Here is a 22,301-nt window from a genome sequence, read left to right on the forward strand (position 1 = left end):
GAATCACCATGGAAACGCACCTCTGGGGAGGTCTTCGAGGGTGTTTCCAGAATGAGTTAATTCAGGTTGGAAGGCTCACCCTCAGTGTGGGAGGACACTCTTTGATGCTCTGGGGTCCTAGACTAGAGACAGAGAGGAAAATGGGCGGAGCAACAGCGTTCCTCTGCCTTTCTTCTTCAGGACTATGGGTGTGATGTGACCTGCCGCCTCAAGCTCCTGTCTCTGTGACTTCCCCTCTGTGACAGACTGTGTCTTAGCCTCAAAGAGTGAGCCCAAAGCAGCCCTTCCATCTGTGCGTTGCTTTGTCAAGCCTTTTTGTCAGACTAACGACAGAAGTAGCCCAGGCGGGGAGCCACCTTTCTGAGACCTGAGGTGTCCATGCTTCTCTGTCATCACCCCTCCTGCTCTTTCCTTGTTCCTTAAATGTCTGGAATCTGGCAGCTCTTGAATTCCCAAGCCTAGTGAGAGTAGGCTGATGTTGACCTTGGACTCCTCTAGGCCTCGGAGGTGGGTGCGACGGGGTTAACTCAGAACAAACGAATAGCTTAGCACTATAAAGCACTAAGCTATTAACAAAGTAGCCTTCCGTTCTTTTCTGCAATACGGAGTGCAGGCGTGTCTATATAATACTATGAAGTATGGAAGTTTCTCTTTCCCCACCTTCCTCCTCTACCTCCTATACCCTCCAGGTTCCTCTCACACAGAGACCCAGCAGGCCACTGTTCTTGGGAAACAAAGCTGGTAGTGAGAAGAATTAGCCACACTCCAGTGAGGATGAGGGAAATGTAGAAAATGCCAAGTGCCAGGTAGCTGCTTGCAGAATGCTCTCAGGCACCTAGGCCCCTGGAGTGGCCAAAGAATCTTGTCCCAGTTTTTAGCCCGTGGCAAAGGAGCCTGGAGCAAGTTACATTAGCTTGCTAAATGATTAAAGTGCCCTTAAGCAAGTGTTGCAGATGCACCAGGACAAGTCCTAGGCAGAGCTGGTCCGGGAGAGCAGGAGCTGACTTGAAAGGTTCTGTCTCCTTTGTTCTGCCGGCTTCTCTAAAGAATTTCCACCTTCAACTTTACAGCAGACCCCCGGGGTCCTCACAAGGTGCATTTATCTGTACTAGACTTGATTCTGTACAGGATCCCCTGCTGCCTGCTGGGGGGGATAAGATCCAGTGCACCTCAAGGCATGTGGCTGACCCCTCTCCCAAGCTCTGTGACAGGCACCCCAGGGCCCAAGGCTTGTGGTTGTTATCCTTGTTAGGTTTCTGGTGCTGTCTTTGTTTATGCCTGGTTATCAATGCCCCTCAGACTCCTGGACCTGAACAGCCTGGGGCTTGGAGAGTGAAAGACACACATTCTTATTCCCAGGTTGCTTGGTTTGTTTAGGTTAGAGATTTTTTTATTTTATTTTATTTTATTTTATTTTATTTTATTTTATTTTATTTTATTTTATTTTAAAGCATGGAACAGAGTCACAGTGATGATGGAGGAAAATCCTGACTCCTGCTACTGCAGTTTCTAGAAAATGCCATTTCCTTTCCCTCTCCTGTTTTTCTTCTTTATTATTTTAAAATATATATGCCATAAAATTTTGCCTTTCTCCTGTTTTCAGGTGTGCAGTTCAGTGGCATTAATTACATCTGCAGAGTTGTGCCGCCAACATTGCTATTTAGTCCCCAAACATTTCATCTCCTTAAACTCTTAACTCCTAACTCTCTGTTCCAACCCTCCCACGTTCATGTGTATCTGGAAATCAGAAAAGACTCCGGTGTGGGTCAGGATGCTACCCACACCCTAACAAGATCTGTGGGCTTGTATCTAAGCCTGAAGAATTACTGCTCCCCCGTCCATCCTGCCTCTGCCTCCAGCCAGTCCATCTTCCATCATCTAACATCATGGTCCTTTAACCATCCAACTGGGAGATGAGGGGAACCACTGGAGCAGCCTGAGAGGGGAGGGGTGAAGGCACTGGGTGTTGGTAAAGGGACTCGATGGGGCAGCCAGGACCCTTCTTTCTTTTTTTACCATAATTGATTCTTAGAATCAAATCATGCACTCTCTTCGCTGTCTCCACCCTCACTAGAGACGGCCCCGCTTCCCACTGTTCACTGGAGGATCACATTTGCCTCACTACTCAGTCTGTCACTAAATACAACATTTACTGTGAAGTTGCCTGGGCACGGGTGGGAGACCCAGGAGAGTGAGAAGAAGGAGATGATTGGAGAGAGAGGCAGCTTGTGCCCTCGGGATTTTTATTATTTATTTGAGGAATAACAGTGCATTTTTTTGATCCTATGCAACACAATTGTTTTGAAATATCTATGGGTTGTAGATTCACAGATGAATTCACAGATGAATTAACCCACATTAGTGCCTTTTTTGTGGCTAGGCATTTAATAGCCACTTTCTTCATAGTTTTCCATGAACACATTTATCCGTAGGCACCTGCTGTACATAGATCTCTTGGCATCTATTCTTTCTACCTAACTCATTATGTACTCCTTGGCCAGCATTTTTTTATTCCACCCCACCCACACCCATTGCCATAGTCTATTTATGGTGGGCAGACAGCCATGGATCATCTCTAATGAGTAGGCATGGCTGTGTTCTCATAAAATTTTATACTGCTTCTCTTCTCAGGTGGTATCTTAAGATAGCACTATCAGAATTTCAGAAGGGAAAGCAAGCCTTGATGAGGACTTAGAGATGTTAGAACTCTCTTTTTTTAGTTTTCAAGATAGGGTTTCTCTGTGTAAAAGCACTGACTGTCCTAGAACTCAATTTGTAGATCAGGTTGGCCTCGAACTCACCTGTCTCTGCCTCCCAAGTGCTGGGATTAATGTACTGTTAATAGAGACATAAAATAGTGCATGCAACCACCATGTAAAATAGCATGGTAGTTCCTTGAAAGCCTGTAATGGTATCATCACTACAGTGGCCAGTGCCATTTCCAGGTAGACCCCCAAAGGCATTGAAATCAGATGCTTTTACACTGAGCTTCATAACTATACAGAGTCAAAAGCTGAGAACAACTCCTGTCCAATCAGCAGGTCAGCAACAAACACGATATGACTTTTACAGTAAAGTATTATTCAGCCTTAAGAGTAAGGGATGTGACACCCAAACCAACAAAAATAAACCTTGAGGGTGTTTTGCTTGTGAAGAAAACCACTCACTGGAATATAAATTCTTTATGATTTCACTCGTATTCGGTACTGAGAGCTGTCAAATTCATAGACAGTGGAAAGGCAGTTACCAAAGACAAGGAGATGGATACAGTAGGGAATCACTGTTTAATGGCTGAGGCTTCACACCTGTAAGATAAGCTCTGCAGATAGACAGCGATGATGGCTTAGAGTGATGTATGTGTGTTCAGTGTTGCTGAAATGCGTGCCTTAAACTCACTAAGATGATCAAACATATGTTATTCATATTGCACTGTTTTTTAAAAGAGTAAACACACGTATACCTAGATTAATAGTTAGTATTAATTATCAAATTGAGAGACTTTAGTATCACTTGGGACTTGGACCTCTGGACATGCCTGTGGGGGATTATCTTATCTTTACTGCATTAATTAAGGTGGGAAGATCTGTCCCTGTGGTTAGCACCATCCCCTGGCTGAAATGCTGGCCTGTAGAGAAAAGGAGCTGAGCTGCAGCATACATTCATTCCTCTATGATTCCTGACTGACTCTGAATGTGATGGGACCAGGTGCTTCAGGCTCCTGCTGCCCTGACTTCCCTACCATGATGAACTGCACCTTTGAACTGTAAGTCAGAAGAAACCCTTTCTCCCTTGACTTGAGAGAATGATGCAGAAAATAATTAGATTGATGGCTGCCAGGCAGGGATGAGAGAAGAGAGATGAGTAAGGTGGATCACAGAATTTCTTGGGGGCAGTGGGCATGCTTTTTATGATACTGTCATATGGGGGGGTATCTGCTATACATTAGTGAACTACAGAACACACAGCACAAGGAGTGGGCAGGAATGTAAACCATGGACTCTGGGTGAGAACTGGCATTCAGAAGTTGATGTAGTTCAGATTGTCAAAACGCACCACACTCAGCTAAGGAGATTACTAGAGGAGGCTGGACATGTTTGGGAGAGGGGCATCACAGAGCACCTAGTAGCTCTGTACTTTCTAGTCCATTTTTGCTGGAGATAAAAATATAAAAAAAACAATGTGGGAGAAATAAGGGATGGAGGTGTAGGAAGCAGCCATAGGCAGAGTCTAATCATTTTGGAAGCCTGAGGAGGGGCTCATGTTGGACTGTCTGCTTAGGTTTCTGTTGGAAGCTATCGTTACTACATTGTGAAAGGCAAGTAGGTGCAGGCATTGACCTGGGTCCTGCTGGCTACCCTGTTTGTGTTCTAAGGAAAGCAGTGTGAGGTCATTGGAGTTCAACCCAAGACTGGACCTACCTCTTTCAGGTAGGTCTTCTGCCTCCCTTAGCCTCAATTTGTGTGTGTGTAAAGTATCAGATAATTTATACCCCATAACTCCTAAACTCATTAAATAATGTAATTTGTATGAGGCTAACAGCAGTGCCTGTAACAGAGAGGGCACCTGGAACAACAGAGCAGCAGGAAGCGGAGTGGTCAGGTGTTGAGGGAACATGAGATCCAGGCAGGAGGCAGCCACCTGGCATGGCCCCTTCAGCCCTCATGATTCCTTGAGGGGGAGTATGTTTCAGTGGAAGGTAGGGCTGGGCATGAATCCTGCCCTGCTCCTTTAGCAGGAACAGGACTAGAGGGTGAGAGCCCAGCTATCTGAGCTCCTGGAGACCTTGCAGTGAGGACCACAAAACCTAGGTCCAGGGCAGGAACTGCCAGAAAATTCTCTGTATTCCTGTCTGCAACTCAGCCCTGCCTTCTACCAGCACTGGCCAGCAGGAAAAACAAAGAACAAAAAACAAAAAACAAACATTAGGGCAATTAGGATTTTAGTTAAGAGCTTGATGGATGTTTAAGTCTTTATTGATTTAAAAAAGAAATGAAGAAATCTTGGGGAACTGTCGCAAGAGTTGCACAGACAGCACAGACATGAAATGGTGGTGACAGAGGCTTTAGGTTTTGGAACTCCCAACTACCCATGACCCTTCCCTGCATTCAAGTCCTTGGACCCCATCCTACCTCCATTGTCCACCTGCAAGCATGATTCTACCCCACATTCGTAGTTAACGATAATCTCGATGGAGCTGGCTCTCTGCTGACATTGGTCTTCCCACACAGTTTTGCTGAGGCAATGTTGGATAGCCAGGCCCTTGGTCATACAAGAGGGAGCCACTGACCCCAGTTGGTCACTGACTTGACAGGAAAGCTGCTCTGCCAAGCTGGGGACTGGGCAGCAGAACTGACTTGCCGACATTCAGCATTTGCTGCCTCCCCTTCCCGTTTAATTGAAGTGATGTTCTTTGCCTTTCCTTCGTCACTTCTCCTTAGCTTACCTCTTTTTTTCCCCCAGCATCCCTGAATTCTGCAGAAATTCTTTGAAGGCACGTTTCCAGCTCCTGCATTTGACTCATTGTCCTGCTGGGATGGGATCTGTCACTTCTAATTTGTTTCTTGTTTTGTTTTGTTTTTTTCTACCCACTTTGGGCAAAACATTTTAGTAAAGGATGCAGTTTTTCCCCCACAAAGCGACTTGTTTTGATGCCAGAAGTGTTTAAATGCCCTCATATTGAACTGTGCAATCTAATTATGTAAGTTAAAGTGAGTTTGGGGAAGAAATTAGGAAAACCCTCAGCCTCACAATTTTGAAACTGACTTTGCATTTCCCGGAGGCTTTGCACCATCCTCCATATTTTTTTCCCCTCTTTAGTGATGAGGCATCTAGTTTTGAGTTTTTGTAGCAGCAATCACTGCGTAACACAGATGATAGAGATGTCTGAAGCTGTGGCACCATAGTCATTTTAGAGCCAGTCCTTGTAATTAAACTGGCTTCTGATGACTTTCCAATTGTTAAGTTCCTTTCTCAGTTGAGTGTGGCTGGGTTACTTTTAGTGCCCCATATATCACCTGCCTTATCCCAGTAGGCAGCCTTTTCCAGATGATCTCTTACTAGAGCAGAAGAATCTCCTGACCCTGACCATGTTTGTAAAGGTCATGATAAGCACTAAGGCAGAAAGTCCAGAACACTGGAAAGTTCTCTACAAACTTCATGGTGGGAGGCTTGGAACTCAGCAAACACCTCTGGTAGGTGCATCCACCAAGACATTTGAGCATAGTCATAATCATGAGTACAACTTAAGATTTTGTAGTGTGTCCTATTAGCCAGGGTTCTCTAGAAGAACAGAACCAATGTAGTGAATATATATACAAAGGGGATTTATTAGATTGACTTAGATGATATGAACTAGGTAATTCAACATTGGCTATTTACCTACTGGAGAAGTTGAGAATCCAGTAACTAGATGCCTCAGTGGTCCCAATCTGATACTGAAGGCCTGGAAAACTCCTGGAGAGCTGCTGGGTTTTAGTCCATATTAGAAGGCTTGAGAAGCTGGGCTCCCAAGTCAGCAAAGGATGACAACAGCACCGCTTTGCCCTAGGACCACTTTGTAGATGGGCTGCCTCTGGAAGATGCCACTCACTCTAGGGCAGGTCTTCCCCCTCAGTTAACCCTTCCTAGAAATGCCTTCACAGACCAACCCAAAGTGAGTCTCAAGAGCTTCCAGAGCCAACAAAGTTAACCAAGGGGTAACCATCATAGCATGCAGGAGATGACAGTGTTCGATGACTGTGGGACATGTAGTGATGTCTCTTCTTCACTTTCAGTCTCAAAATCTTGAACTAGGCAAACTTTGTAGATTGAAAGTTCCAAAGGACTGGTGTTCTCATAAACCACTGAGACGCTTAAATTGCCTCTTTAGTTGATGTAACATTTCCTTTTGAAATTAATTTTAATTGGCAGTTGTTTCATATATTCACAGGGTGTAGAGTGTTCTGGTGGCATATGTACATCTTGTGGAATGGTTAAATCATCCTTATTAATATATCTGTCACCTTATATCTTCCTTGTGTCTTTGTGATGTTAGCTACTTGGTGCATAGCTAAATGTTTATATGCAGAGGAAAGCACTGATTGACAGATATGTAAATACAATTCGATTAAGACTTTAACTGTACAAATGTGTAAATGTGTCAACTACAATTAAACTTAGTTGAGATTGACAGGATAGAATTGAGCATTGTTTCTACTAGAAAGCCCCCAGCAATGACTGCCTCCGATAGAAGAGCTTGTCAGAGAAGCCTCCTTTGTTGTTTGGTTAGTTGAATTATATTGGCTTGGGGATTACTTCTTCTTTTCATTGGCACAATTAAAAAAAAAACTGTGTAATGTGAGATAGGGAGGTAGCTCAATCAGTACATCTCTTCTGTTGTAAGTATGCGGGCCTGCATTTGGATCCCCAAAACCCATGTAAGAAGAGCTGTGTTGTGCCACTGTATGTAATCCCAGTAGTAGAGACAGACAGATATCTAAAAGCTCACAGGCCAACTAGCCTGGCATACATGGTGAGGTTCCAACCAATGAGAGTTCTCTATCTCAAACAAAAGGTAGAAAACAATTGAGGAAAGACACCCTACTTTATCCTCTGACCTCTACACACATGCTATGTATGTGCACACCCACATACACACATAATGTGTACAGATTATACTGTAACAGCTTTGAGTGTGGTAGCCTGAATTCCTAGATACACGACTAGCTTACGAAGTACCTGGAGATTATTTTCTTTCTACTGGGTTTTTGAAAATAAAACTTGCAGGCTCTCGACCTGATGACATTTTTTAATCTTTTTAGGATGACATGATTTGCCTCTGATTCTCTTTGTATTATTTATCTCTGTGTAGGGTTTTATCTCCCAAAGTTTTAGATTATAAATAAATCCTTCCATAGATTAAAAATGATTGGAAAGAGCTCTATTTAAATGCAAGCTTACCCTTTTCTTAATCATTTGAATCATTTGGGAGAGCATCTATGAATGCATTTGAACGTTTATACCATTAGCTAGGTGTTTAGAAGTTACCACTGCCCAGGCTCTAAACAAGACAGAGCTTGATCTGTTTGCCTAATGATTGACGGTTTTCCCCTACTGAGCCTCTAGCTCTTCTGCACGAATAGAACACTTGGCTGTTCTGGTACGTCTTCCCTGCAAGCATCATTCTCATATTTTTTACATTGTGCCTGGCCTCTACTGATATGTCCTGGAGCAAGCTGAGGGATGGAGGATTTTGTTTGGATTGGTGATGCTTCCTAACATTCACCTTGACTTAAAGACATCTCTTACTGTGCTTGCAAACATATGGTTCCTTGGAACAGAGCCTTTCAGAATATACATGCTGGCAAGGGATCCACTGAGATGCCTTGGAGGTTCTTGATGTGGAAAAGGCAAGATTCTTTTCATCAAGAAATGAGCCAGAGATAAGGAGAGTAACGGAATGAGCTCTGGAGTTGAAGAGGAAGAAAAGGGAATAATGCCCAGCTACAGCTGCCAAGCCTCATCAGAAACCTGGGTAACAAAAATGAAAATGATTAAACCCTGCCATAGAAAGTCAACTTAGAAAGCAGGGCCTCCAGGCACAGAGAGAAAATGCCAAATACTTGAGCCTCTGATATGAGTCGGTTTGATCTTCTAGGCCATCTTATCCATTCATTTGCCATCAACCCACCTATCTGTCTACCCATTTATTCATCCACCTGCCCATTCACTACTTACCCACTCATCATCCACTCATCTACTTATCTACCTACCTACCTGTCCATTTATCCATCCACCCCACTGCTCACCCACTCACGTATCCATCCATAGACTTGCTTATCTGTCCAGCACCCACTCGTTTACCATTTACCCACGCATCGTACACCCACCTACCTATTCTTTCTTTTCCCCATGGGCCCACCCACTCATACATCTATCCACCTTTCTATTCATCTATCCACCTGTCCAACTAACCCCCATAAGCAGACAAAACCCATGTATTTGAATCCCTACCATTTACCCATTGTCAGAGAGGGGAGTGTTTCTTTTTCTGATTCTTCTTCTAAGTCCACTCCAGCAGTGTAGAGCAGAGAGAGAATCACCAGTGTGTAAAGGCAACCCCCCCTCAGGCTACTCACCTGTCCACCTATCCTATGGTCACTTCCTCTCAAACCCAATTGAGATCTTGCTGGGTTGGGCACACTTGGAAGAAAGCCTTTATTCTATATAGTCTAATAAGGCATCATGAATCTGTCTAGTTGAACAACTTGGGATCCTCTTCACACCCCTCTATGCCCCAAAGCAAGTGCTATGCAAAAGCTTCTAATATATTTTGTGCATTTATGCTTCTTAGTTTGAGATTTATTAGAAACAACATAGGATTACAGTGCCTAATAGGTCATCCTACCAAAAATAGCCACTGCTTATGTTTCCTTTTGCCTAGTTAGCTAATTGGTTTATTTCAGGAAGACTTGGGGCATAGCAGCCTTTTCATGCCATCACTGTGAACTGTCGGGTATTATTTACACACGTCCCTGGTGGGTCTGTGCAGGTCGCGCTATCCTGCTGCACTGAGCCCGTATTCCATTGTATCTTGTTTACAGCATTAATTGTAGTGTTTATTTGATCATTCCCCTGGTTTTCTTCATGCAACTTGCATTCTGTGTTATTTGGAGTTTTGTCCTGGCTCTTTAAAAAATTTATAGGGAATCTAAATTATAGAATCTATCTTTCAGCACTGCTCTTTCTCAGCTGACAGTTCATTAAAAAAGTTTGTGTTCAGCCTTCATATTGTTTCAGCCTGACATGGTTTCTTTTTCTTTAAAGGGTAGGTGGGGGGGGGGCAATTGAGAAATATCTTTATTTAACTAGCTGAAACTGTTCCAGAGCTTAATTAGAAGTAGCATATTGCAACTGTTGGGGTGTTGTCTAGAGGCAAAATAATTACCCTGTAATAATAATCCATGTTGTGCTAAAACTATCATTATTGTCATCAAGGGTTGGGGACAGCAACTTACAGCTCTTAAGGGTTGTAAGGTACTCTGGGGAATGTCCACAAAAGCTGAAGGAAAAAAATAGAAAAGTTATTGCGGCTATATAAGCTTGGAGTTCTTGGACTTGATGCAAGCCCATTTTTGTGAGAACAGGAAATTGTGTTCCAGGGAGGCTTGAGGCAGGGTCTGTGGATTCTGTAATTGTACAATGAATGTGGCCCCCGTCTGAACACAAAGGCCAAGACTTGGGTATATAAGGAGATCATCTTCTTTTGGCCCATGTTGTACTTCTGAGGGCTGAGCCTGGTGTGATAGGTACCAGCCCAAGACTAGAGGCTAGCAAGCATCACCGGGCTTCTTATATACCTACACAAGGAATGCCCTTAGTTCTGTGCTCCATGTAGTAGTCCATCAGGATCTCCAAATACCCTGCATTCAGCTTTAATGCAATAACTAAGTCACTTAACAGAGTTCACCACCAAGAGCTATATCTCAAACGTAATTGGGCATCCTAGATTTGCAATCTCCTGGACAATGGATGCTGCTGCCAAGTCTGGGTTCTTGGTTAATGGACAAGGCAGTGATCCCCATGGTCCTCCATTATAAGACACTTAAAAAAGCCCATTCTTCCAATCTGGTTATGTCTTCATGTCTCCAGGAAAGAATACAGATAACTGTTTCTTTAGTGACTGAGATAGCACGCTCCGCCAGGGGCCATGCGGCACGCCTGTGTGGGTCCTCCACCCTGCTGTTTGGCTTTCTGAGGGAATGATGCTTGCAGCTCCTGACTCACAGTGCTGCATTCAAGAGAGTGAGAATCAGTGAGAGATGGGAGGGATTATATGAGCAAGAGATATCAAGACCATGATTGGAAAAAACACAGAGACAAATAGTCATACTAGCAGAAACACATGAACTGTGAACCAATTGCTGAGGAGCCCCCATGGAACTGGATCAGGCCCTCTGGATAAGTGAGACAGTCGCTACTTAGGAGGCCCCCAGGCAGTGGGACCAGGACCTGTCCTTAGTGCATGACCTGACTTTTTGGAACCTAGGGCCTATGCTAGGACACTTTGCTCAGCCTAGGTGAAGGGAGGAGGGGACTGGACCTGCCTCAACTGAATCTACCAGGCTGAGCTGAATCCCCAGGGGAGTCCTTGCCTTGGAGGAGGTGGGAATGGAGGGTGAATTGGGGGGAGGTCGGGGATGGGTGGGAGGAGGGAGAACAGGGAAATCCGTGGCTGATATGTAAAATTAATTATAAAATTTTAAAAAAAGGGTGACAAGAAATATCGTGGAAAGGACACTGCCAGAGGCCCCTTGAAGCCCCAGTGGAGTGTCCTTTCTTTTCTCCCCTCCTCCCTTCCCCCCCTCCCCCGTACTCCTAAAACCACTAATCTATAGTGAACTCTGTGGTGGCAGGACCGAGGGAGCTGCTTCTGCAAGCATGCTTAGTTAAAGAGATAGTGCTGTCAGAGAATGGGGATTTCAAGTAACCCAGATTCCCTCACATTGTAGCTGCTTCCTGCTGTCTAAATGAGGAGAGGTAATTAAGTTTATTATCTGTGACCTAATGCTAATTCCTCATGCATCCTTGCTTTGTGCAAAGGGAGAATGCCATTTACAAAGAAGTAGCTGGACTAAGCTTTTCTGTTGTCAATGCTCCCAAGGGTTATAAAACAAGTCTACCAGTGAACAAGCTGAGGACAGACAGTACTCCAGAGTCCTCACTGACAGCCCACATTGCACACTTTATCATAGAAAAATAGAAGTCAAGGTGTTGAGAAATGTGCTGGAAATTGGGCATTGTTGGGGCTGGGGAGATGGCTCAGTGGGGTCCAGCCCTTGCTGTACAAGTATTTACACCTGGGTTCAGATCTCTCACCTGTGTAAAAAGCTAGGGATGGTGTGTGCACTGGTTACCTCCGCTCTCAGTGGACAGAGGCTACCGGAGGCTCCTCGGGGCTTACCAGCCACCATCCTAGCTCCAGGTTCAGTCAAAGACTTATTCTCTGTGTGAGGGGATAAGGCACAATTAGAGAGCCAGACATCCGGTGCCCTCACCTGGCCTCTCTGTACCCACACCACACACACCCTTATACCTATCATCCAATCAAAGGATCCCATGCCTCTAAAATCTTTGCCAGGTCACTTTCTTATCTACTAAAGCCTTTTGAATTTTCTTTTATTAAGAGAATAATGATTGAAATTAGATAAAAGACAGATGATACTGATAGTGGCTGTACCTCCACGTACAGTAACATTGTACCAAATCGTGCTAAACCTAATGGCTTACACACGAAGAGTGCTTTCAAACCCAAGGCCAACTAACTAGAAGATTTGATTATGAAGCGGTAAGACATTTGTAACTTCAGGGAAGGATTTTATTTACACCTTTCCTTCCTTTTTTGAAAGGTGGGGTATTTTTGTGATACGTTTTAAATGTTACTTTCAGGTGCTCTTATTTTGGTCTGTTTCTTTCATTCTATACGTGCTAATTTTCTGCATTAATTTGGACAACATCTGCATATCATTCTGAGAGTTTTTCACTGGCAAAACCTCCCAACTTCACACAGGACTTGGAGACTTCATATTCTCGACAGTCTGGAATCCTAATTGAAATGCCAAACCTACAAAGGTGCCAAAGCCTAAGTATGTAATTATGCCATTTTCTCTTGATCTTTCAGAGTCTTCCTGCGAGCAATTAATCAGTATGCAGATATGCTGAACAAGAAATTTCTGGATCAAGCCAACTTTGAGCTGCAGGTAAAAGGAGGTAGACAGCCCCTTTGTGAGAGAATCATGTTAAAACAAACGGCTGGTCAGCTCCAGTCCATCTCTATCTCTAATCCCTGGATCCTAATGGACCTCTCATCGGGGGGTGTGGAAATGGAACCCGAGGAGTGAAAGTTACGCTCCCATTGTATTTGCTCCATTTAGCAAGTTAGGAAATAGAGTTGTTTCCAAGAGAAAGTACTGAATCAGAGTGGCAAGGAGGGACTCTCCTGGCAGGAGGCAGGCAGGCCACCGAGTGCCACTATGCCTGGCTGCCAGCCTTGTCTCAAATCGTCCTAAGACAGGATGAAGGGTTCAGTGGAGGAGAATCGGGTGTGCTTCACTGAGCTAATTGCTTCTGAAACTCTCTCCCCCTCAGACTCTCAGACTTGGCTTTGTGCCACCTGTAGTGTCCATAGTGAGTGCTCCTGTTTCACAAATACCTCTCCTGTATGCGCCCTGCCTAAGTGTGTGTGGAGGGAGGGGTGCTGGGCATGTGCACGATAACTAGGCCCTCCACCAACAAAGCCACATCCTCAGCCCTAGCAACGTTACTTTCATTTTCTTTTTCTTTTTCACTTTTTTATTGTTTTTCTCTGCTTGACGCTTGTTTTCAGATGTCATAAACAAAGATTCACATGCGGTGAATGAGTTGTTAGGAAATATTTCCTCTACTCTTTGCAACATTCCCGCTCTGCAGGAGTCACTTATAACTAACCCCTCTGCCCTCTTCCTGACACCAGATGCATTTATGTGGGCTGATGCAGGATTTCATCCTGCCTTTATCATGCATTGGCTCATGCCGAGTGTTTTACAGTCTTGGCCTACTCCACAGTATGAACATGCCTTCACTTACTCAGCTGCCCCTGCAAAATGGTCCAGAGTTTCTGCTTCTCACTGTCCTGAGCCAGGCTTCCATGATGTCAGTGCATGCACCCCCTAGGAAAGGCTGATTGCTGGCAAACAGGATGAACATTTAAACTTGATGGACAGTGTCGAAATGCCCTCCTAAAAATGTTTTAGCAGTAGCACCTTCACTGGCCGTGTGTGTGTGTGTGTGTGTGTGTGTGTGTGTGTGTGTGTGTGTGTGTGTGTTTATAAAACTTTTTAAATCATCTTCTTAAAAAATTTCATCCATGGATGGAGTCCATTCTCGTTCCTCTCTCTCATCAACCCCATCTTCTCCTAGCTCCCTCCCACCTCTGTCAACCTGCCTTCCACATTACAAGTGTCTTTCTTACCTTCCTGTCTTTATGTTTTGTCTCATGACCCACTGAGCTAACCAGAACATCCCCACTAGCCTCTTTTGAAGGAAGCAACTCTTTGCAGCCTTTCTTTAGAATTTTGGATTCTTGTTTATATGCATTTTTCTGGTTGATACATTTCTATGACCAGTCAAGCTAAGCATATTTATCAGTTGTGGGGATTTTTGCTGTGAACTCTCTGGCCATTTCTTTTGCTTGTGTTGGTTGTTAGTATTTTTAATTTAGTTGGGACTCTATCCTATTCATGGTTTCAAGTTTATGATATAAAAATATTTAACTTTTCTGTAGTCAGACCTGGCATTTCTCTTGTGATTATGTGGTCTTAGGTTTAGTGCAGTAAATCTTCAATGGCCTTAATGTTGTCGATTGAGTTATCTGCAATGTAGTTAATATCAGCAATTACCTTCAGAGTTCTGCTTAATGGATTGATTTTTTCCTTTCCAGTTACTAATCCACCTAAGATTTCTGTAGCTAGCGTTAGGATCAGGGTCTCTCTTCATTCTCCCCACTTTCATGATTGGGTTTTTCTGTCTCCAGTGAGTTTGCATGCTGCCCGTGGCTAAACTGCAAACCTGCTTTTGTAGGGATTCTGTTTCCTGTGTTCTTACCACAATGGCTTCATTACTTCAGCTCTGTAGACAGCGGAATCTGCACCTCCAAGTTTATTTTCTCTTAAGAATTGACCTACCCCCACCCCCCCAAAAAAAAATGCCAGGCGGTGGTGGTGGTGCATGCCTTTGTTTTCAGCACTGTGGAAGCAGAGATAGGAGGCTCTCTATAAGTTTGAGGTGAGCCTGGTCTACAGAGCAAGTTCCAGGACAGTGCCAAGGTTACACAAAGAAACCCTGGCTCAATTAAAAAAAAAAAAAACTAAAATAATAATAATAATATGGATGGGTGGATAGGTAGATAGATAGAAAGAAAGAAAGAAAGAAAGAAAGAAAGAAAGAAAGAAAGAAAGAAAGAAAGAAAGAAAGAAAGAAAGAAAGAAAGAAAGAAAAGAGTTGCCCTGGCTCTTTTTGTGCATTTCTTCTTGCACCTAGTTTAAAATCAGCTAGTTGAACCTCTCTTCTGAGAAGTTGGATTACTGGACTTGTGAACTTAGAAAAGTTACAGCATTTGAGGGTTTTTTTTTTCCGTTTTTTTTTTCTTTTTTCTTTTTGCAGTCTGTCTTTCTCCCATCCTGTGCTAGTCTTCTTGCTCTAGCTTAAACTCTGGGCATTCTGAGATTAGGGACATCTGCTCAGCTTCCATCCTACTGTAGCTGTGCGCATCCTGAGATGGGTGACCAGGGCATCCTGGGCTAATTCTGTGATGGTCCACAGCACTGTAGGCAAGGCCATATCCTAGGGAGAGCCAGATAAAGGGGGCCACATACATTCTTAAATCCTGGGGATGCTCTTGAATTCCTACCTTTCACAGGTCATTAAGCTCAGAGTTGGAAATGGAAACGTCTTATCTTTATGTGACTCTTTGTAGCTATCGCATTTGAATATTATCCCTGGTTTGTAAATGAGAAAAACTGGCATCTACAATGTCTTCTAAAGATCATCCTTCAAATCATATACAGTCCATAAATCCTTGAAATGGAGGTTTGATCTTTTTACATGTTTTCCCTAATTGTCTGGTGTATGCATAATTTTGGTATAATAAAAAGTCGTAAATCATGCAAGGGTATACTGTTCTTCAGAGAGGGGCTCCATCACATGCTAACAAAGCTAAAACCATGCAGCATTCAATGCATGCTCAGCACCACCATATCTGTAGCCACTACTTCTGCAAGTCATAATCCCGTGCCTTTCAGGGAGCCTACCCAGGTAGATACTAACAACCTCATGTTATTGCTGAAGAAACTGAGGCACAAGCAGAGATTAGAGGAGTTTGCCCTGGTGAATTGAGCCTCACACTCAGTTATGAATCACACCCTGAGGGCTGGCTTGTAGTGCTCTGTTTTAAGCATTTCAGGATGATAACTGCCCAGAGCATTTCTGAGATCCATTGTTAAGCTATCCCACAACTTAGTGTCTCCTCGGTCTTTTGGTTTTCAGCTGTGGAACAACTATTTTCACCTGGCCGTGGCTTTCCTCACTCAAGAGTCCCTGCAGCTGGAGAATTTTTCAAGTGCTAAGAGAGCCAAAATCTTCAACAAGTAAGTCGTTCCCCGGCTCTGCTGCTCCGGGCAGGAGCCTCCTGCTTATTACCCTAATTTCCATGTCTCCTCCAAGCCAACTGGGTACAAATTGAGATGTAATCACAGTGTAAGGAAAGGGTGGTTTCAAATCACAAATCCGGCGTCGCCTTTGTAACCCGTGAATCAAGAACTCAAAATTGCAGGATTCATCCTGGTAGGTTCAAAGTCAGTGTGATTGGAGATGGTTAGTGCTACACGGCATTTGAGTTTCTGGAGATAATGACTTTTTGCTGAGCACTCTCCTGATGTCATTATACATGTGGTTTCCTTTATTGCTTACTTTTCCAATTCTGCTTCTACAAAAGAGGGTTCTGATGAAGGCCGTCAGCCCTGCTGGAACTGTCCAGCCTGCTGGAACTGTCCAGCCTGCTGAAACAGAGCTCTCCATGGTTCCCTTCTTGGCACGAAAGTTCCCAGTCTTCCTCTGGGTTTGAGTGGATGAGATTAGCCTGTGTGTCATTGAAGAAGCTTCATGAAGGCCAAGATCCTTGGGCAGTTCTGTAGCACCAGAGGCCATCCTGAATGATCTTGTTCCCATGTCAAGAAAGAAGGTCATGGGCTGAGGAGATGCCTCCGTGGGTCACATGCTTGCTGCTCAACCATAAGTATCCGAGTTCACATCCCCAGAACACATGTAAAACTAGACACAAATAGGGCACATCTGTAACTCCAGAACTCATAGAGTGTGATGAGAAAGAGAGACAGGACAATCCCCCAGAGCTTTCAGGCTTACACAGCAGCAAATAGGAAACCTTTCCTCAAAGCATGTGGAAGGGGGTGTCCAACACCTATGATCTCGGCACACAAACACATGTTCACACACACACACACACACACACACACACACACTCACACACACACAAACACACAAACACGTATGCACGTATGCATGCACACAGTTAACAGAGAAAGAAAAAAAATGGTTGCTTAGGTTCCTTCCCAAGGTCTTGGTGTCCTGAGGTTATAGCTCCTCTCTTGCCTCAGTTCCACCAATGTCACCCTGTTCCAGGTGTCCCTTCGATGGGGACTCCCCAGAAGATTCTGAAATGGTGACCGTATTTCTGGGTCATCATATTTATAATGTCTCTGCAATATTCTGTGACTGTGACTGTGCCTGCGCTTTGTATAGTCCCTATGAGTTCCTGAGGTCAGAGGGTGCAGAGGGGGTCTGGGAATGAGAAGCTGCTCTGCAGTTCCTATCTCCCTTACTGGGAAATGGAAAGCACATGATCCCTGGAGTGTAAGACATGTTTCTGCATATAATACTGAGCTTAGTTCACGAGCCAGCAGCCTTCTAAGCACTGTGCATGCATGTATATATGTGTATGTGTATATGCATGTATGTATATGTATGCATATGTTTGTTTGCCTGTGTGTGTTTCACATGCAATCATTAAAGAGCATGATTTTTTCATTCAGTAAGTCTTTCCATCATCCATGTTTTCCATATGAACAAGATAAAGAAAGCTGGATCGCTCATCCTGGGCCACCTACCTTATCTAGCTCGTGGTGGCAGATCCCAGCCTAGGCAGCCCTGTGCACAGGGTGAAGTTATGCTGCTTGACTTTCAGAGAGAGCCTGTCTGCAAATCTTCCTGGGCCTGACCAGATCGCCTTTGGTTCCCTCGGGTGGTTGACCCCAAGAGCCACAAGTGTAGACAGTGACTATTATTTCGAAGTGACAGATGTACCTGCCAAAGCAAGCACAGTGGGGCAGAGTGACACCCACCTGTGACCACTGGCACATTGCCTCTCTTTGGAGCCTTGTCAAGACTTCCTTGCTCACCACGGCCCCCAGCGCCCAGGGACACACCTTTGCGAGCTGTGCGTGCTGGCGACTGACCCTACACAAAGTTCCCAGTTTCTGACAGTCACAGGCCTTGTGAGAAGGAAGGAATGACAGCTCCTGTTGTGGCTGTCCATGGGGTAGCACCATCATTTTAGAAGCAGGGTACCCTTAGCAGCTCTCAGTGTGGGTCACTGAGGCTACCTCAGCTCCTTGAAGCTCAGGCTCCCACCATTTGTTACGTTTGTCCAGCAGTCCATGTGGGTTGTACACACGGAGAGGAGACTCTGGCACGCAAGCCTAGTGCTGGCTGAGTTTAGAACCCATTCAATATGAAGCCCCTCTGCTTCCTGCCTTTAGAAATAGGGGCTGTCTTAGCTGGGTTTCTGTTGCTGTGAAGAGACACCATGACCACAGCAACTCTTACAAAGGAAAACATTTCACTGGGACTGCCTAACAGTTCCAGAGGTTCAGTCCATTACCGTCATGGTGGGGACATGGCAGCGTGCAGGCAGACATGGTGCTGGAGAAGGAGCTGAGAGTCCTACATCTTGATCCTCAGGCAGTAGAAAGAGACTGAGTGCCACACTAGGCATAGCTTGAACATGGGAGACCACAAAGCCCACCCCCACAGTGACACACCTCCTCTGACAAGGCCACACCTCCTAATAGTGCCTCTCCTTTTGGGGGCCATTTTCATTCAAACTACCGCAGATGCCTGCTGGAGGAGAGATGCTTTTAAATTAGATGCTCCTTCTGGAGGCCTTGATGCCCAGCACTGTGGAGACTGCGGTGGTAGCTCTGTGCTGGCTTCTCCTCATGTTGCTGTGTTAACAGTTTAAACTAGCTGGGCAGTGGTGGCGCACACCTTTAATCCCAGCACTCGGGAGGCAGAGGCAGGCGGATCTCTGTGAGTTCGAGGCCAGCCTGGGCTACCAAGTGAGCTCCAGGAAAGGCGCAAAGCTACGCAGAGAAACCCTGTCTCGAAAAACCAAAAAAAAAAAAAAAAAAAAAGTTTAAACTAGAGCAGCCACAGCGATTGCTTTAGCAGGACCCTGTTCTCCAGAGAAAGTCTTTGTTCTATGGATTCAAAGGTCACAGAGCCAAAGGAAATTTAAACATAGCCATCTGGTGTCTCCCTTTCCAGAACCCACAGTGCCTCTGGATCGGGCTTTCCTGTCTCTCTCAGACACAATAACAAGACTCTGGAGCTGTGCCTCTGTGTTCTCAAGGATTTCTCAAGGGAAAAGCCTGACCATATTTGAAGTTGTCTTTGTAAACTCCATGAGATATTTGGGCCTCACTCGGCCACAGACTATATGTGGCAGTGACTGGCCACTGAGGGCACGGTGTGCTCCCTAACATGACTTATAAGCCCCAAGAGACATCAGCATCATGCAGGGTGTCACCAGTGTTCATGATAATTGTGCCTCTTTATAGAACTTATCACTTCATAGTACATTATTCTTAAATAGCAAGCGGCTTAAGATGTATCTCAGGGTGTCCTGCCCAAACTCTTTAATTTACTGGGTGAATTGAGCACCTAGATATCATCTCTGTAGTTTATTTAGAGGAAAAGGATTAAGCCTCTTCTATGCTCAGGCAAGTATGGTCCTGATGCAGGGGAAGGAGGGAAAGTAGATCTCAAGGTGAAGACATTCATTGTCTAGAGGAAAGCTAAGCTAAAGCAGTGAATGGAGTCAGGAGAGCATAAGGTTGTCACCAGGGCCTTGAAAACTGGAGGCTGGCCTGCAAGGCACAGCCTAGGGAGCAAAAGCTAACAGGTAGTGTGAACTTCAGACAAGGGTTAGATGGAAGCTGGGCTGTCTGCCCATTTGACTGGCGTGGCACCCCAAAGGGCATGGCCCGATCTTCTAGCAAAGAGATGCACTGACTTGCAAGTGTAAAGGAGTGGTAAGGGCTGGCTTCTTGGAGAGCAGAGCATGCAGGGAAATGATATGGAGTTAGCCCCAGTAGCCCAAGGTAGTAGCTGATCTTAGGTACTTGGGGCATAATGCATATGTTTAACTATGTCTGGAGGAAAGCCTTGGTCTGAGACTCAGATCCTCCAACTCCTGCTCTCAGGACTCTTCGTGTCTGGCCTGTCAGCTTCTCTAGGACACATCTGAGTGGACAACCTCTGTCTTTTTTTTCCCTGCCTGGTATACCTCACCATGGCTCAGAAAAGTAGAGATTTCTGGAAGCAGAAGATCTACTTTTTCATGCCCTAAATACCCAAGTATAAAACACACACACAAAAAGAACAAGATACACCATGCCCAGAACTGAGTATATCAACCCCCGAATAAGAGGGAAATTTGCTTGTAACTCCCAAAGTAAAGAACTGCAAGGAATCAAACTCCATAATAAAATGCTGTTATTCCACCTGAACATATCCTTGGTGCTAGTGACTCCCAGTGACAGACATCAGGAGAATGCTGCTTTGGACTATCATCCACTCTCCCCAAGCATTTTACATTATTGGGGCTGAAGAAATATAAATGCAAAGCAGAAGAGTTAACTTTAAAGTCACAGCCATTTGGACATTAATATGTCACATGACTACGAGAGAGCTCCATGCTCAGGACCCAACTTTGTTCTGAGATAGAAAGGATTTGTGAAATGCTTTTGTATGTTTTTGTTTATTTTTGTTTTGTTATTTTTGTTTGAGACAGGGTCTTTCTACATAGCTCTGACTGTCCTGGAACTCACTATGTACATCAGGCTAACTTCAAGGCACAGAGAGCCTTCTGCCTCTGCCTCTGCCCCTGCCTCTGGAATGCTGGAATTAAAGGTGTATGCCAGTAAGCACAATGCTTTTTCAAGTATTTACAAGAGACTCCTTCTTTCAAAGGCATCACAGCGCGGGGGAGGGGACAATTGACTGGACAAACCCAACTCTCTTATTTACCCTATTTTCCCTTGTGAAACCTATAACCTCCCAAGAGGACATGTTTGGCAGCTGGACCAAAACATCACAATAACAAAACTATCCCCATTTCATCAGACACTGGCTTCTAAGGTACCAAACTAGAGATGGGGTTTTGAGGGAAGCTATGAAGAGATAAATGTGATGTGACAAGTCCCGTGTTACAGCATGGTCTAATCAGAAGGTAGGATTCTGTATTGCAGAATACGATCGATTCACTCCTCATGCTAATTATTTTTTCCAAAAGATTCAAATTATTCCAAATAAATTCACAGTAAGGATTAGAGGGAGACCCAGGGAAACAAGCTTCACGAGCTGTAGTCCTGTGTCACCCTTGCGTTGGCAAAGCTAATGAGATACATTGATGAGACCTTGTCCTGAGGAGCATAATAAAGCTGAACACAGGCAGAATGCTCACATCAGCCTTGTATCAAACTGGGCTCGTTCCCAGTGGTCTCATCCCCTCCCACCTATTGTGGGTTTTTGTTTGTATGTTGTTGTTTTTTTCCAATTAGGACAGAAATGCCTCATCCTACCCAGGAGCTTCCTTCTTGGTGGCCCTCCTTTCTCTCTCTTGTCCTAACCATCCACCCTTTGGCATTCTGGCCACCGATACTGTATATTCCTCCAGAACCTCTGACCAAGGGACAAGGCACTAAATCAGGGTGGGACACTTAGTGCTTTTGATTGCTGTCCCCAAGCCCTTCAATGCTGTTGTTCTTCACCTACGTCATGGTCACTCACACAGAGTGTGGTTGCTTGGTAAAGGGTTACCATTAACTCATCATCTTAGAGGTGAGAGACTTCAAGGACATGAGGCCAGCATGTTCCCAACTTCTGCTAAAGAGCCTCACGCTGCCTAACAGCATGGTAGTGAAGAGGGAGAGCATGGAGTACAGAGAAGGAGTGTTCCTGAGAGGAAAACGGGCAGATTTGCTTTATAAATACATGCTCTCCCCGTGACTAATCTGTTCTTGGAGACCTAACTCTGTCCTGAGAGATCTAGCTCACTCTCAAGAGATCTGACTAACGCAATCTTGAGAGAACCAAGCCAGTCTCTTGAAAGACATTTATCCATCCCCAAAGGCAGTATTCTCATGATATAACCACATCTAGATGTCTTAATGTGCGCCATCTCTCTGTCCTACTACCTTGGAGACCAGACTTGCAGCACATGGACCTTTGGGGACAACAGTGTCCAAATCACAGCACTTCATCTTCAAGAACTCCATCTCCTTCTCCCCTAGTACTCCATTCTAGGCTTGCTTCTGCCTCTCCAGCCTCGTTCCTTGTCTGGTTTAGATTTCTAGACCCACACATCCCATGTCAGAGCCCCCTCCAACCTTGATCGTACTATTCTTGGTTTATTCTCTCCTTAGAAAAGC

At 44.7% G+C, this 22,301-nt stretch overlaps 1 protein-coding gene across 2 annotated transcripts in view; it reads left to right on the forward strand.

Annotated features, from left to right (window-relative positions):
- Dock1 (dedicator of cytokinesis 1) overlaps positions 1-22,301 on the forward strand; it is a 516,862-nt gene that overhangs the window by 400,380 nt on the left and 94,181 nt on the right. For both annotated transcript variants that reach the window (XM_015995837.3, XM_006976933.4), the window contains exons 30-31: positions 12,659-12,737; positions 16,060-16,160. In XM_015995837.3, coding sequence (XP_015851323.1) covers positions 12,659-12,737; positions 16,060-16,160 — 180 coding nt within the window. The remainder of the gene's footprint in view (positions 1-12,658; positions 12,738-16,059; positions 16,161-22,301) is intronic.

Source organism: Peromyscus maniculatus, chromosome 1, assembly GCF_049852395.1.
Source record: "Peromyscus maniculatus bairdii isolate BWxNUB_F1_BW_parent chromosome 1, HU_Pman_BW_mat_3.1, whole genome shotgun sequence".
Lineage (NCBI taxonomy): Eukaryota > Metazoa > Chordata > Mammalia > Rodentia > Cricetidae > Peromyscus > Peromyscus maniculatus.